The sequence below is a fragment of the Cuculus canorus genome, chromosome 25 (genome assembly GCF_017976375.1).
Source record: "Cuculus canorus isolate bCucCan1 chromosome 25, bCucCan1.pri, whole genome shotgun sequence".
Lineage (NCBI taxonomy): Eukaryota > Metazoa > Chordata > Aves > Cuculiformes > Cuculidae > Cuculus > Cuculus canorus.
This window is the reverse complement of record NC_071425.1, coordinates 180,562-193,117: the sequence shown is the minus strand read 5'-3', so window position 1 is coordinate 193,117 and position 12,556 is coordinate 180,562. Positions and strand designations below refer to the sequence as shown.

Sequence of the window (12,556 nt, the reverse complement as noted above, 5' to 3'; positions counted from 1 at the left end):
CTTTGGGGACCTGGTGGCACCCCTGCGGGGCCAGGAGGTGCAGTAGCTGTGAGCTGGATGCTCCGATAACAGCCCTGGTGTTATCTAGGTGCTGCCAAGGGCTCCCCTCCCTGCAGCAGCCCTGGGGATTTTGGGGTTACATCCCCTCCCAGGCTGAGTGCTGTGGGCTGGGACCCCTTTGCTGGGGCAGAGAAGGGCGTAGGGCACCCAGCAAGGGCACAGAGGAGGGGACGTGTCCCCACAAATCCTAGCTGGGCAGTGTTTCTCTCCTCAGGGTGACTCTGATTTATCTGGGTGCTGCACGAAGTGGGGGAGCTGGATATTCACTGCCCCCCATCCCGATTTCCCTGTCCCATCAACGGGGAAACTGAGGCACAGTGGGAAAGCGGGGGGCTGGGAGCATTGCAGGTACCGCTCGGGGTACCCCACAGGGATGTGTGATGCTCAGCACTCCCCAAACCGGCGACCCCAGACAGGGCGGGGGATGGCCAGCTCAGCCTTGGAGGGGGCTGTGCAAGGTCCAGCCAGAGCCTGTGTCCCCCTACCTCCCCTCCTCAGGGCCTTCCATCCCGCCCCCCTCAACCCCCCCCCGGCTCCCCCATCCCCTCCCTCCCCGGGGAGCGGTTCTGGGGGGCGGGGAGCAGGCCCGCATCCCTCGGGGGGGGGGCGGCGCACGGGCCGGGGGGGCGGCGGAGCAAAGCCTGCGCGGAGGGGGGGGGCGGGGGGGCCCGCCGAGAAGGGGCATCGCCCGCGGCCCCGCTCCAGCCCTGCATGGCAGCGGGCTGCGTGCGGGCTGCCATGGCTCTGGGGCTCTCCTCCAAGAAAGCTTCCTCCAGGAACATCGCCGTGGAGAGGAAAAACCTCATCACCGTCTGCAGGTGGGGGCTGGCCAAGGGGGAGCCCAGAATGGAGGGGGACGGGGATGGGGAGAGGGACCACCGCTGCTGGGGATGGGGAGGAGGGATGGGGTGGAAAAGAAAGAGGGGCGATGGGGAAGAGGGAGGGGGGATGGAGAGGAGGGAGGGAGGATGGAGAGGAGGGGGGGGTTAATCCCCCTCCGGGGTTGTTCACACGGAGAGGGGGTGTATTTTTTGTCGTGGTTGCTGCAGTCTCTTTTTTGGGGGGAAATTCAGATTTAGAGAGGGGGAGGAGGGGGAGGAGGATGGTGATGCGGGGAAGAGGGGACTGGGGGCGATGGGGCTGGGGGTGCCGCGAGGGGGCCGGGGTACAACGGCATCATGGAGGCTCCCGGTGATGGGGAGGCGGTGGGAGGGCGGCCGGGCGGGGGGAATGGGGGTTGGGGGGGTTTGGGGGGGGGGCTGGGAGCAAGCGGGTCCCGCGGGGGGCTGGGGTCGGGAACCCCCACTGCGGGCGGGGGGGGGGGGCAAGGAAGTGACGTCAGGGCCCCACTCCTGGCGGCAGGGATGCAGGGACGGAGGCGGCAGCGATGGAGGATGAGGGTTGTCATGGCGACGACCGGCTGGACCAGCGCTGGGGGACAATGATAATGATGACAGTGATAGGGTAGTGGGGACGGGGCAGGGGGGGGCTGGTGGTCCCGGCCTGTCCTCAGCCCCCAAGCACAGGGATGGGGTGATGGCGCCCGAGCCCCAGGTTAGGTGGTGCTGGTGCTGGGCTGTGACTGGAGCCTGTCCCTGAGGATCACAGAGTCACTATGCCAGGGACCTCTAGCTGTGCCTTTGGGGTCTGAGAGTCCCTGGATCTCCTTGCCATGGCATGGACACCTCTGTCATGACATTGGGACCCCTCTGGATCTCTTCACTATGGCATGGGGCACCTCCAGAGCTCTCATCCTGACAGCAGGATGTCTCCAGACCCTGCTACCATGATAAGGCACCCTTCACCTGCCATCACGGGGATCTCCAGGCTCACCCTCCCCACATGTAGCCATCACCAACACATCAGGTGATCCCTCCCCATGCAGACACCTGCCCTGTCCCCCACTGTCCCGCCAGGCTCAGCGGGTCTTGTGTCTTCGGCATCGTCTCTTCACTGAGCATGAGTGGCTGGGCGGAAGGGGAAGCCATCAACGCCCGCGCACGGCCGGGGAGGAAGGGGGCCTTTGTTCGCCCTTCCTGGCCACTTGCTTAGTGAGGGAGCAGCAGCCGCCCCATTGGGGTCCCTGGGGACGTGGGAACACAGGGGTCAGCGAGCCTGCAGCCCTCTTCCCGCTGCCTGGCCTGAATGCCAACATCTGCAAAAGCATTTTGCTTTGTTGCTAAAACCTAACCTGTGCAGAGTGGTGGATGCATGGTGCCCATCCTCTTGCCAGGTTTTCAGTGAAGACTCTGCTGGAGAAATACACGGCAGATCCCATCGATGACTCTTCTGAGGAGTTTGTTAACTTTGCTGCCATCCTTGAGCAGATCCTCAGCCACCGCTTTAAAGGTAATGCCAGCTTGCGGAAATGGGCACCCACTCAGCCTCAGTGTGTCCCTGTCCTGGTGCCACAGAGAGGATAGGGATGCACAAGTGCACTAGGGAGCATGTCTAGGCTCCAGCTTGGGGATTTTCAGGCTTTGCCTCCACAGCAGCCCCTGACTACAGCCCCTCGGTCCCTGCAGGCCCCGTCAGCTGGTTCAGCTCAGATGGGCAGCGTGGGTTTTGGGACTACATCCGCCTGGCCTGCAGTAAGGTCCCCAACAATTGCGTCAGCAGCATTGAGAACATGGAGAACATCAGCACCTCCAGGGCCAAGGTCAGGAAGGTGCCAGTCCCTGCCCTGTCCCTGTCCCGTTCCCTGCTTCATCTCTGTTTCAGTTGCTTCCATGTCTCCATTCCCAATCCCATTCGTGGTCCACTTTCCTTACACACCCTGTCCCTGGCACATGGGTGCAGGTGCACATCCCCATCCCATCCCCATCCTCTCCCCATCCCCATGCCCATCCCAGCACATTCCCCTCCCATACTTGTTCCTCTCTGCCCCTATCCCTTCCCCTGCCCTCCTGCAGTCCCAATCTTACCCAGTAAGGATCCCATGTGGTCACTCGAGTGAAACAGGAGCTGTGGGTCCCCACAGGGGGAAAATGGAGCCCAGAAGTGGCTGCCAGGTAGTGATGTGGTGGGGGTACAGCTGAGGGTGGCACCCATCCTCAGGGCTGCCCTGCGGGGCGATGCCTTGCAGGGCCGGGCTTGGATCCGAGTGGCGCTAATGGAGAAACGCATGTCTGAATACATCTCCACAGCCCTGCGGGACACGCGGACCACCAGGTGAGCAGCCCATGGCATGGCCGGCCACGGCCACACACACACCTGCACTGTCCTGGGAGTACAAAGGGTGTGCGGATGTGCAAGGGGGGGCACCGTGGCACATTTCAGGTGCCGGTGGGTGCACATGCAGTGGTGGTTTTCCCTGTAGGCGGTTTTATGACGACGGGGCCATCATGCTGCGGGAGGAATCCACGGTGCTCACAGGGATGCTCATTGGGCTCAGCGCCATTGACTTCAGGTAGCAGTGGGTGGTGTTGTGGGTCATGGACACCTTGCCCTGACTGCACGCTGCCAGCCCGCTGGGGCTGCCCTGACCCTCTGCTCCTTCTGCTGCCGCTCAGCTTCTGCCTAAAGGGTGAGGTGATGGATGGCAAAACGCCCGTGGTCATCGACTACACGCCCTACCTGAAGTTCACACAGAGGTAAGAGCCGACGTGCCCTCCTAGGGGGGAGACCCCACTCTCCCTCCCTCAGGACCCCACTGGGGCTCAGCCGGGCTCCCCCCACATGCCAGCACCTGCTGCGGTGCTGTGCCCGCTGAGGCCCCATTCCCTTAGCTATGACTACCTGAGTGAGGAGGAGGAGCGGGGCAGTGTGGAGAGCAGCACCAGTGAGGACAGCTCCCCCGAGCACCCCTACCTGCCTCTGGTCACTGATGAGGACAGCTGGTACAACAAGTGGCGGAAGATGGAGCAGAAGTTTCGCATCGTTTATGCCCAAAAGGTACCAGGGCCTGGGATGGGGCTGGCTGGGTACCAACCCCGCTGGGATGCTCTAGGCTGGAGCATTCCTGCCCTGCTCCTGCAGCCCCGAGGTAGCCACAGCCCTTTGTCCTGCTGCAGTGACCCAGCCCTCTCCTTGTTGCCCTTGGGGACATGGAGGGGCCCAGTGGGAGCAGTGGGCGCTGCTGATGGTGGCCTCGTGCAGGGGTACCTGGAGGAGCTGGTGCGGCTGCGGGAGTCGCAGCTGAAGGACCTGGAGGCAGAGAACAAGCGGCTGAAACTGCGTCTGGAGGAGGTGATGGTGCAGAATCAGCTGGAGAAGAGGGAGCTGGAGGGCGTCATCCTGGAGCTACAGGAGCAGCTGTGAGTGGGGACTGCAGGAAAGCTGGGGTATGAGGGTGGGTGATGCCCTGGACCCCAGGTGCCCCATGGACTCTGGGGACCTGGTGGGTCTCTGGTGCCCCGTGATGCTGAGGGGCAGGGCAAGCACTGGGTCCATATGTGCTGCAAGACATGGTGGGTTCTCAGTGTCCCACACACCCTATGGGACATGGTAGGTGGCAGGTCCCCAGTACTAAGGTGCCCCACATGCCCCATGGGATGTGGTGGGTCATATCATCCAACAGCTCCCTGGCACTCACAGCCGTGCTGGGTGCTGAGCACCCTCCTTTGGTGCAGGACGGGGCTGATCCCCTGTGAGAACCCGCAGCTGGCCCAGCTCTCCAAGGAGATGGTGACACCCCTGGTGAACCAGTGGCCCTCACTGGGGACCCTCAACGGCAATGAGAGCGGCTCGGACAGCAAGCTCTACAGGAGGTAACCCCCGTGGTGGGGGCAGAGCTGCCCTGGCCCACACCCAGCACCCATCTGCACCAGGGGGAGTCTGCCCCAGGCAGGGGACGGGGAGAAGGGCTGGCCTTGGCTGGTGGGGGTGGCTCAGCGCCGTCCCTCCGCAGGCACAGCTTCGTGAGCACCGACCAGCTCTCAGCCGAGAACAGCCTCAGCTCCGACTCCCAGCGCCTGGGCGAGGGCAAGCGCGAAGGCGAGCCCTGGGGGCCCTTGGGTAAGACCCCACCACCACAGGGTGTCCCATGGGGCTCAGTATGACCCCCAACACATGCCTCTGGATGCCCCCTGCCCCTCTTTCATGCTGAGGATGCTGTCCCAACAATGCAAGGATGCCCAGGTCCCTCCCAGAGAGGTGGTCCTCATCTCCTTTCCCCCGTGGCAGGGCTGGGGTGCAAGGCCACAGCCCCCCACAACACTAGCACCCCACTCTGTGCCCGCAGGGAAGGACCCCACACCCTCCATGCTGGGGCTCTGTGGCTCCCTGGCCTCCCTGCCCAGCTGCAAGTCTCTGGCCAGCCTCAAGTCCAATGAATGCCTGGTGAGCGACAGCACCGAAGCCAGCCCAACCCGCAGCCCCAGCTGAGACCCCCGGTCCCCTCGCTGTCCCATAGCCCAGTCACACGGCCCAGCGGCACGGCAGAGAACTGACCTCATCTCCTCCTTCGCCACCCTGGGACCGACAAGGGACTTGCTGAAACAACTGGGGAGGCCAGAGACAAGGATCCTCCTCCTCATCTTGACACTCCAAACCTGCTGCACTTCGGACTCCCGGCACGGTCCCTGGCTAGAGACATGGACCCATTGGGATGGGAGATACTGGACTGGGACCCATACTAGCCGAGGATGGGGTGGGGGAAATGAACTGCATCGAGGGTGAGGGACACTGGGAGCAACTGCTGCTGGGTAGTAAAGGAGGGGGCTCAGAGGCAAACCCCTCGATGGGCAAAGGTCCAGGCACAGCCCCGTGTTCATCCTCCTCTGTCCTCAGGCACCCATCCGGGCTCTGCCTGCCCTCTAGTGCCCAGCCTCTCCAGTCCCATGCACCCCAGGGTCCCTGCTGGGGAGCGGCTGTCTCTTCTTGCAGCACCACCCTCCGATAGGGATAACCCTCCCTCTCCTCCTTCCCTGGGTTTCGGGTTGCTTGGGGCAATTTTGGTTTTTAATTCAGCCCCCTCTGCCTTGTTGGAGCAAAAGGAATCAATAAACACAGCAATTCAAGCTGGCCGCCGTGAACTCCCCCAGCCAGGAGAGCAGAAAGGGAGGAAAAGATCCCTTGTACCCCAGCCACGAGGTGCTGTCTTAGACAAGAGATGCAGGGGGGGAGGGGGCGGGAAGAGGAGGAGCAGTGAGTCTCCTTCAGCCCCACCCTCCCTCGGTCTGGGGACAAGAGCAGCACCTTCACGATACAGGAGGTCACCTAAACACCGAGGGTGCTGCCAGGGGCAGCAAGGATGTACCAGGGTCTCCTCACCCCACACCTCCCCCAAAAAACCCAGGCAGGGAGTGGGTGGGTAGCAGTACCATTCCCATGCAGCAGGGACACGGCTGTCACCTGTTGGGATGCCCTCCACAGCCCTAACATAGAGGGAGCAGGGAAAAAAAAAAAATCCTTGCCCTAAGAGACAAATACTATTTTATTTAAGAAAATAAGAGAAATTTCCCCCTGGAGTCCCAGGTCAAGGAGGGCCCCTCTCGGTGAAGGGACAGGGCACAGGCAGAGGTTTGCTGCCAGAGCACCTGCCAGCACCCCCAGAGCAGCAGCAAGGTCTGTCCCCACACAAAGTGCAGGCCCAGGTTCTGCCAGGGGACAGACAGGGACACCCTGAGCAGTCCAGAGGCAGGAAGAGGGGGCTGGCATGTCCCCGAGCCATAGAGAACTGGCAAGGGGACACTGTGCGTGACTAAGGGCAAAGAGGGACAGACTCCAGAGGAGGGGGTTTTGGGGCCAGGAGGCGCCTGTGGACAAGCCCCTAAGGATTTGGTCCTCACCAGAGTCTCAGCTCCTATCTTCTGCCCTGCTGAGTCTCCCAGGGCACCCTGTTCTCACCAGAGCACCCATGAATCCAGCAGCAGCATCTGTCCAGCCTCAACAGATGAGCACAGGTGACTCTGCATCCTCCCCACCCTGTGTCCCAGCAGCAGGCACTGACATCCCCCAGTGGAGCTGGGGAGGGCCCTCTGCACAGGGAGTGGTGAGGCAGAGGAAAGCACCAAGGCACTTGGGCTTTGCACAGCCGAGTGCCGATTGCTGCTCCTGGGGCACCTTGCTGGGCGTTCTTCAGTCAGCACTGCCACAGCCAGCCCTGCCCCAGCCCCAGTTCACAATGCCCGCAGCCGCCGATCCTGGTTCAGCTTCTGGAAGAAGGTCTTGCCAAATTCATAGGTGCTGATCATAATGGCACAGGCAGGTGCCACCTTGATGACACGGGGCAGGAAGCCTGCAAGGATGGCCCCGTTAGCCCCTCAGTAACACCAGGGCTTGAGCAAAGGCCAGCCCAGGGCAGGGTGCACAGTCCTACCTGCAAACAGCCCTCGGGTACCAGACTCAGCGCGGATGCGCTGCATGAGCAGCCAGGTTGAGGAAGGCTTGGAGGTTGTGACTGCAGGGAGAGGGGAGTGGGTGAGAGTCTGGGGATGCCCGGGTACCACTGGGGAACCCCAGCTGCCTCCTAGGCACGGGCCCACAGCCCGGCCTCTCACCTGGGTGCACCTCGCTGTCTCCCAGCTCGATCTGCCGCTGGGTCTTCACCACATCGAAGGGTAGCGTCAGCACTGCAGCCACCTGCGGGGCCAGCAGCAGCCAGGCAGTGAGCGGGGCCCTCCCTGTCCCTGCCCAGTGCCAGCTCCACCATCACCATCCCAGCCTCATCCCTTGCTCCCCACGAGTGCCATTCTCCTGCTCTGAGTGAGCCCCAAACTCACCATCCCAGAGATGGCCCCAGATGTGAAGCTTATCATGAATGAGGCCTCCTCCAGCTGGGCCCAACCACAGAGCCACTGCCTCACCAGTTCATAGTTAAACCAGTAGAGTGCTGCAAGATGAGAAACACCAGCGCTGAGAGGGAGCACCCCAGCCACACCTCCCACTCTCTGTGCTGTGCAGGGCTGCCCTGGCTCACGCTTGCCAGTGCCACTGCTCACCCCGGTCCCCCACAGCCATACCCGAGAAGGGGACATCTCTCAGCACAGTGGGTCCCCAGCCCCTCCAGAGGGACAGCCAGCCATCCTGAGCCACTGCCGACCGGATGCAGAGGCCCAGCTCCCGGTAGCTGAGCTGTCGGGACTGCATCTTGGTGCGGATGAGCTCCAAGGGGCTGATGACCGTCACAGCACCCACTGAAATGGAGAGGACACTGGGAATCAGCCCAATTCACTCTAGCAGCCATCCCAGAGCCATGGCACAAGAGCCAGGCACCAAATGCGGGCTCCAAGAGACCTGCTGTGCTCTCCTGCAAGGATGCAGGGTGGGCACAGGGGAACACCGGAGAAGAGGAGTACTCACACCTGGCGAGGGCCCCAGCCAGCAAGGCAATGTGGGGACCCTGGCTCCCTGTCTGAGCATGCAGGTAATCCCGGAGCTGGTCATAGGTGGTGAAATAAATGACAGTGGCTGGCACAGCCATGACCCTGCAAAGGAGGAGGGGTGTGAGAGGCAGGCATGCCCTCCCCACAGGCTGTCAGGAGGCCTGGGGCAGATGCCATGCGCCCAGGCAGGCATTGGTGTCCAAGGTGTGCCCCCCTCACCAGAGCCCAAACTCACAGGGTGGGAGGTAGGCCGCTCCACAGAGACCTGATGCCCTCGTAGCGTGTGATCTTCACAAAGGCATCCTGGGGAGAGAGCAGAGCACCAGGAGAAGGGTTAGAGGAGACAAATGGGGAAGCATCCCCTGAGCACACACCCCACTCCTGTCTCTGGGACAGGGAGGCCCCTATCCACGGCCCTTACCAGCGTGCCAGTGAAGCGGGTGGGGGCCTTATACCAGGCAGTGCAGCCGTTGCCATTCTGGCAGACGTACAGATGGTCCATAAGCCCGTTGCAGTAGAGAAAACACTTCCCTGGGGGAGGAGGCAACAGCATCACCGTTAGACGGGACACCGTTGCCCCTCTGCCCTATGCCCAGCCCATGTGATCCTCAAAACCATCTCTTCCAAGAGAGAGACAGACCCTCAATGCCTGAGCCTGGTGGGGACCAGTCCCAGACCAAGGCCAGGAGATAGATGACCCTCTAGCAAGGGTCTGACCAACAGACCCACACGGCAGGGGCATCTAGCCTCACCACAGGGATGGGGGCACGGCAGGAGGTTTATGCCTTGCTCAGTGTCAGCTCCACTCCTCCAGAACAGTGGGAATGCCATTGCAGGGAGCCAGCATGATCCCTCCACTGTGCCCTCATGCCAGGCAGAGGGATGCCAGGCAGCAGGGAGCAAGCAGGGTGGTGAGGATCCCAGGTGACTTTAATATAGAAACAGGACAGAGTGACCAGACAGGACACAGACAGGTCTGTTGCACAACAGACCCCTCAGCAGCCCTCTGGGTACACTGCACGGCCAGCCTCAAAGCAGGTCTGGGGACGATTGCAGCCTGCAAACCAGAGAGAGACATCCTCTCAGCTGAGGAGCCTGAGCTGCCACCAGCACTGGAAGCAAACTGGGGTCAAGGCTTGGAAAAGCGAAGCTGCTGGCCGCAGGCGCTACCCAGAGCCCTAGGCGTACTCACATGAGGCCTGCTGAGAGCCCCAGGGCACAGACCACGCTGGAAACACTGAAACACACAACAGGGACATGCTGAGTGACAACAAGGGGGATGCGCCACCTACCCAGGCTGGGGCACACACGTGCCATAGCTCTGAGCCAGGCAGTGGGAGAGTTCCATGGGTGAAGGGGCTCAAAGGCCCTGCGGGCACTTCCCAAGCAGTGCCTGTTGTCACCAAACAAGTCCCCTGGGACCAGCTCCAGCCCGCTACCCTCACAGGCAGGGGCGCAGATGGCAGAGGCAGAGCCCACAGCATCTCTCCTGCCCTGTGGGAGCTGCAGGGAGCAGCATGGGGATGGGCACAAAGGCAGCAAGGCCAAGAGTGAGCAACCTTAGCAGGCTGAGCCTCTCCATCCAGCTCCCTGGTGGGCAGGGGGCTGCCAGGAACAGTGCTGACCGTACTCAGCATCGACATGGGGCCATCGAGGGGGAAGGACAGAGCGGAGCATCAGCCTAGCTCCCCCAGCTGGGCCCCCCAAGCCTGTCAGAACAAGGGGCCCATGGTAACCTGCCACCTCGTGATAGCTTGGGAGCGCAGAAATCCCCGCCACTGGTTTGCCAACCAAGACATCCACACAGGCTACTTGCTGGCTGAGGTGGCGGGCTGGCTGCGGACCCCTGCCCTGCCTTGAGTGGGGTTACCTTTGGAGAATGGGGTCCTCTGGGCCTGCAGACGGATCTTCACCACGTCCAGTGGTGTCACTGAAACAAAACCATCCTTTAAGCACACCGCCCTGCACTGTGCCAGCCCCCACCGCTTCCCACAGTCCTCACCGAAGAGAGAGGTGAGGATGGCGCCAGTCCCTGAGGCCAGCATCTGCTGCAGTGGCGTGATGCCCCCGCGGGGGCTCCGCAGCTCCTCAGCCATGGCGTTGTTCCCCTGCAAAACACAGAGCGGGGACACGCTCAGGGCTGGGGATGCTCCCAGGGGGTCCCTGCCCAGGGACGAGTGATGCTTCCTGGGAGACCCCCCAGCATCCACACTGCCCCAGTGTGTGGACAGACACCTCTGCTGGGCCCACACTATCAGTACAGCGCAGGGCAGACACAGCTTCCCCCCCACCCCCACCCCCCGTAGTAATCGTGTTGTCCCAGGGGGGACAAGGACCGCTCCTGGCACCAGTCCAGCCCTGATAACACCTCTGGCCCCACCACTGGCAGCGGGCCCAGCCTCACTGGAAAGGTGGGGATGGTCCAGGCCAACCTTCCTCATCCTTGGGAAGGGAGAATCCCCCTCCCTGTGCTTGGAAAATTAAGGGAGAGGAAGAAACAAAGTCCAGAGAACAGCCACACCATGGCAGCCTCCCCAGCACCAGCTGAGGAGGCAACAGAGCCCAGTGCAGACGTGGAGGGACAGCACCAGGGGAAAATCCCTTGCATAGGGTATGCAAGCTTGAACAAGCACCCTAAAAACGGTTTGCACATCCAAAACTTTCCTCACAGCTCCCCACACCAGACTTGCCAAGGCCGACACCTCTGCCCTCGGGAAGCTGGGGATATTGCACCCTTCCTGCGGGGGTGGGATGTGGAGAAGCGAGTCCGAGCACACCATGCATGCTCAAGACCAGCTGCTCCCCCTCGCCGCAGCCGTGGGATGGTCCTCGTGCCAGGACAGGGCTGTGGCCAGCGGGTTTCCAGGCTTCGGGAACTCACTAAAGCCAGGGAATGCAGCAAAAAAAACAAATCCACCGAAAGGAACAGTCATCCTTCACCATCTGACTCAGCAATTTTGCAAGGTCAAAGCAGCCATAAATCTCTCAATTACCGGCTGCGGACTCATTCGGTGCCCAAGCCTGCAAGCAAGGACGGGTCTATGCCAGAGTCAGCGATGATAGCCCCACCAGGAGAGCCGGGTGCTGCCTGCGGGGTGTGCACGGGTCCTGCTGTGCCCATCACGGGCTGGCGGCAAGGTGGCATAGCGCCTTGGCACTGGCTGGGCCCAGAGCTGGATCCTTCCCTCTGAGCCAGCCTTTCACGAAACCCTTATGTAAGCAGAAGGAAAAGTCTCTCGCTCACAACACTGCAACACCGGAGTGGCTCAAACCGTGCTACTTCTGCGTGCCACAACACAGCCCTCTCCCCTTCTGTGAGTGGGAGCCGAGCAACTGCAGGGATTCCCGTCTGCGTCCCACCTCCCTCCTCGGCTGGGAGCTGCTCCGTTTTCCGCCCGAGAAAAAATAAGCCCCATAATCCATGCCCCGGGCCCTGCTGCTCGGTCTGGAGCGCCGGGGAGCCCGACCGCTGCGGTGTTGGCTGCCGGGCGGACAAAAAGCAGAGTTGTTAGGACGATAAAGAACCTGGCGGGGACACAGGCGCTCGCAGCCCCACGGGCGAGAGGGGACCGAGGGAAAGGCCCCTCCGTGGCCCCCTGGGGAGCATTCCCGTCCCCGCACCCACAGGCGGGCACGGCGCTGCGGTGGGCACCGGCCCAGGACCCAAGGACGGGGGCAAACTGCCCCTCCGGCGCCCCCGCTCCGTGCCCCGGGGTTCGCTCGCCCTTTGCCCCCCAGCGGAGCCGCTGTCCCGGGGGAAGCTGAGGCGGAGGCGCGCGGCCCCACCTGCTCATTCCAGCCCCGGGCGGCGGCTCTCTCCGTCAGCAGCAGCGCCGGCGGCGGCGCGGGCGGCGCCTTTAACGAGCCCCATGGGCGCGCGCGACTCTTTCGCCCTGCGCACGCGCGCCCCCCCCCGCGCCCCCTGGCGGCCCCTTGGCGGCGCTGCAGCCGCGTCCCCTCCCCCGCCCCTGCCCCGCGCGCCCCCTGCCGGCACAGAGCGGCTCGCTCACTCACCGTGTGGGCAGGGCTGTACCTTGCACGCTCAGGGGCTCTTGCACACCCGCTGTGCTGGCAGAGTTGTGCTTTGCACACTTAACTTGCTGGCAGGTACTTGCCTTGCACACTCACACTCTCCATGCTGGCAGAGCTGTGCCTTGCACAGTCATGGTGCTGGCAGAACAGCGTGTCTTGCTCAGTCTCTGCTGGCAAGCACTTGCCTTGCATGATCA

General features: G+C 62.6%; 2 protein-coding genes across 9 annotated transcripts; one reads left to right on the top strand and one right to left on the bottom strand.

The window, feature by feature from the left end:
• The first annotated feature begins 719 nt into the window (after positions 1-719).
• On the top strand, positions 720-6,016 carry RUNDC3A (RUN domain containing 3A). Of its 2 annotated transcripts, XM_009559397.2 has the most exons (11): positions 720-878; positions 2,294-2,409; positions 2,586-2,719; positions 3,146-3,231; positions 3,380-3,469; positions 3,573-3,653; positions 3,789-3,954; positions 4,159-4,316; positions 4,632-4,769; positions 4,910-5,016; positions 5,243-6,016. In XM_009559397.2, the coding sequence occupies exons 1-11, from the start codon at positions 772-774 to the stop codon at positions 5,383-5,385; spliced, it is 1,326 nt and encodes a 441-aa protein (XP_009557692.2). In that variant the 5' UTR covers positions 720-771; the 3' UTR covers positions 5,386-6,016. The 2 variants fall into 2 exon arrangements, with proteins under 2 accessions (XP_009557692.2, XP_053944373.1); XM_054088398.1 differs by lacking the exon at positions 4,910-5,016.
• A 402-nt stretch (positions 6,017-6,418) lies between these two features.
• SLC25A39 (solute carrier family 25 member 39) lies at positions 6,419-12,234 on the bottom strand. 7 transcript variants are annotated; one of them, XM_054088124.1, is made up of 13 exons: positions 11,321-12,054; positions 11,018-11,207; positions 10,330-10,435; positions 10,198-10,257; positions 9,520-9,564; positions 8,749-8,858; positions 8,563-8,630; positions 8,305-8,429; positions 7,965-8,138; positions 7,725-7,834; positions 7,503-7,584; positions 7,322-7,402; positions 6,419-7,240 (listed from the first exon to the last, which is right to left on the bottom strand). In XM_054088124.1, the coding sequence occupies exons 2-13, from the start codon at positions 11,105-11,107 to the stop codon at positions 7,122-7,124; spliced, it is 1,170 nt and encodes a 389-aa protein (XP_053944099.1). In that variant the 5' UTR covers positions 11,108-11,207; positions 11,321-12,054; the 3' UTR covers positions 6,419-7,121. The 7 variants fall into 7 exon arrangements, with proteins under 7 accessions (XP_053944099.1, XP_053944101.1, XP_053944100.1 ...); XM_054088126.1 differs by lacking the exons at positions 11,018-11,207; positions 11,321-12,054 and adding an exon at positions 12,114-12,234; XM_054088125.1 differs by lacking the exon at positions 11,018-11,207 and having other exon boundaries at positions 11,321-12,051.
• Positions 12,235-12,556: the final 322 nt, after the last annotated feature.

Coding starts and splice junctions, on each gene's coding strand:
- RUNDC3A (XM_009559397.2), top strand. CDS start 772: ATGGCAGCGGGCTGCGTGCGGGCTGCCATGGCTCTGGGGCTCTCCTCC. Junction 3,955..4,158: donor GCATCGTTTATGCCCAAAAG/GTACCAGGGCCT, acceptor GGCCTCGTGCAG/GGGTACCTGGAGGAGCTGGT. Junction 5,017..5,242: donor CGAGCCCTGGGGGCCCTTGG/GTAAGACCCCAC, acceptor CTGTGCCCGCAG/GGAAGGACCCCACACCCTCC.
- SLC25A39 (XM_054088122.1), bottom strand. CDS start 9,970: ATGTCGATGCTGAGTACGGTCAGCACTGTTCCTGGCAGCCCCCTGCCC. Junction 8,859..9,519: donor GGGCTCTCAGCAGGCCTCAT/GTGAGTACGCCT, acceptor CTCCTCCCCCAG/GGAAGTGTTTTCTCTACTGC. Junction 8,139..8,304: donor GGCTGGGGCCCTCGCCAGGT/GTGAGTACTCCT, acceptor TCTCCATTTCAG/TGGGTGCTGTGACGGTCATC.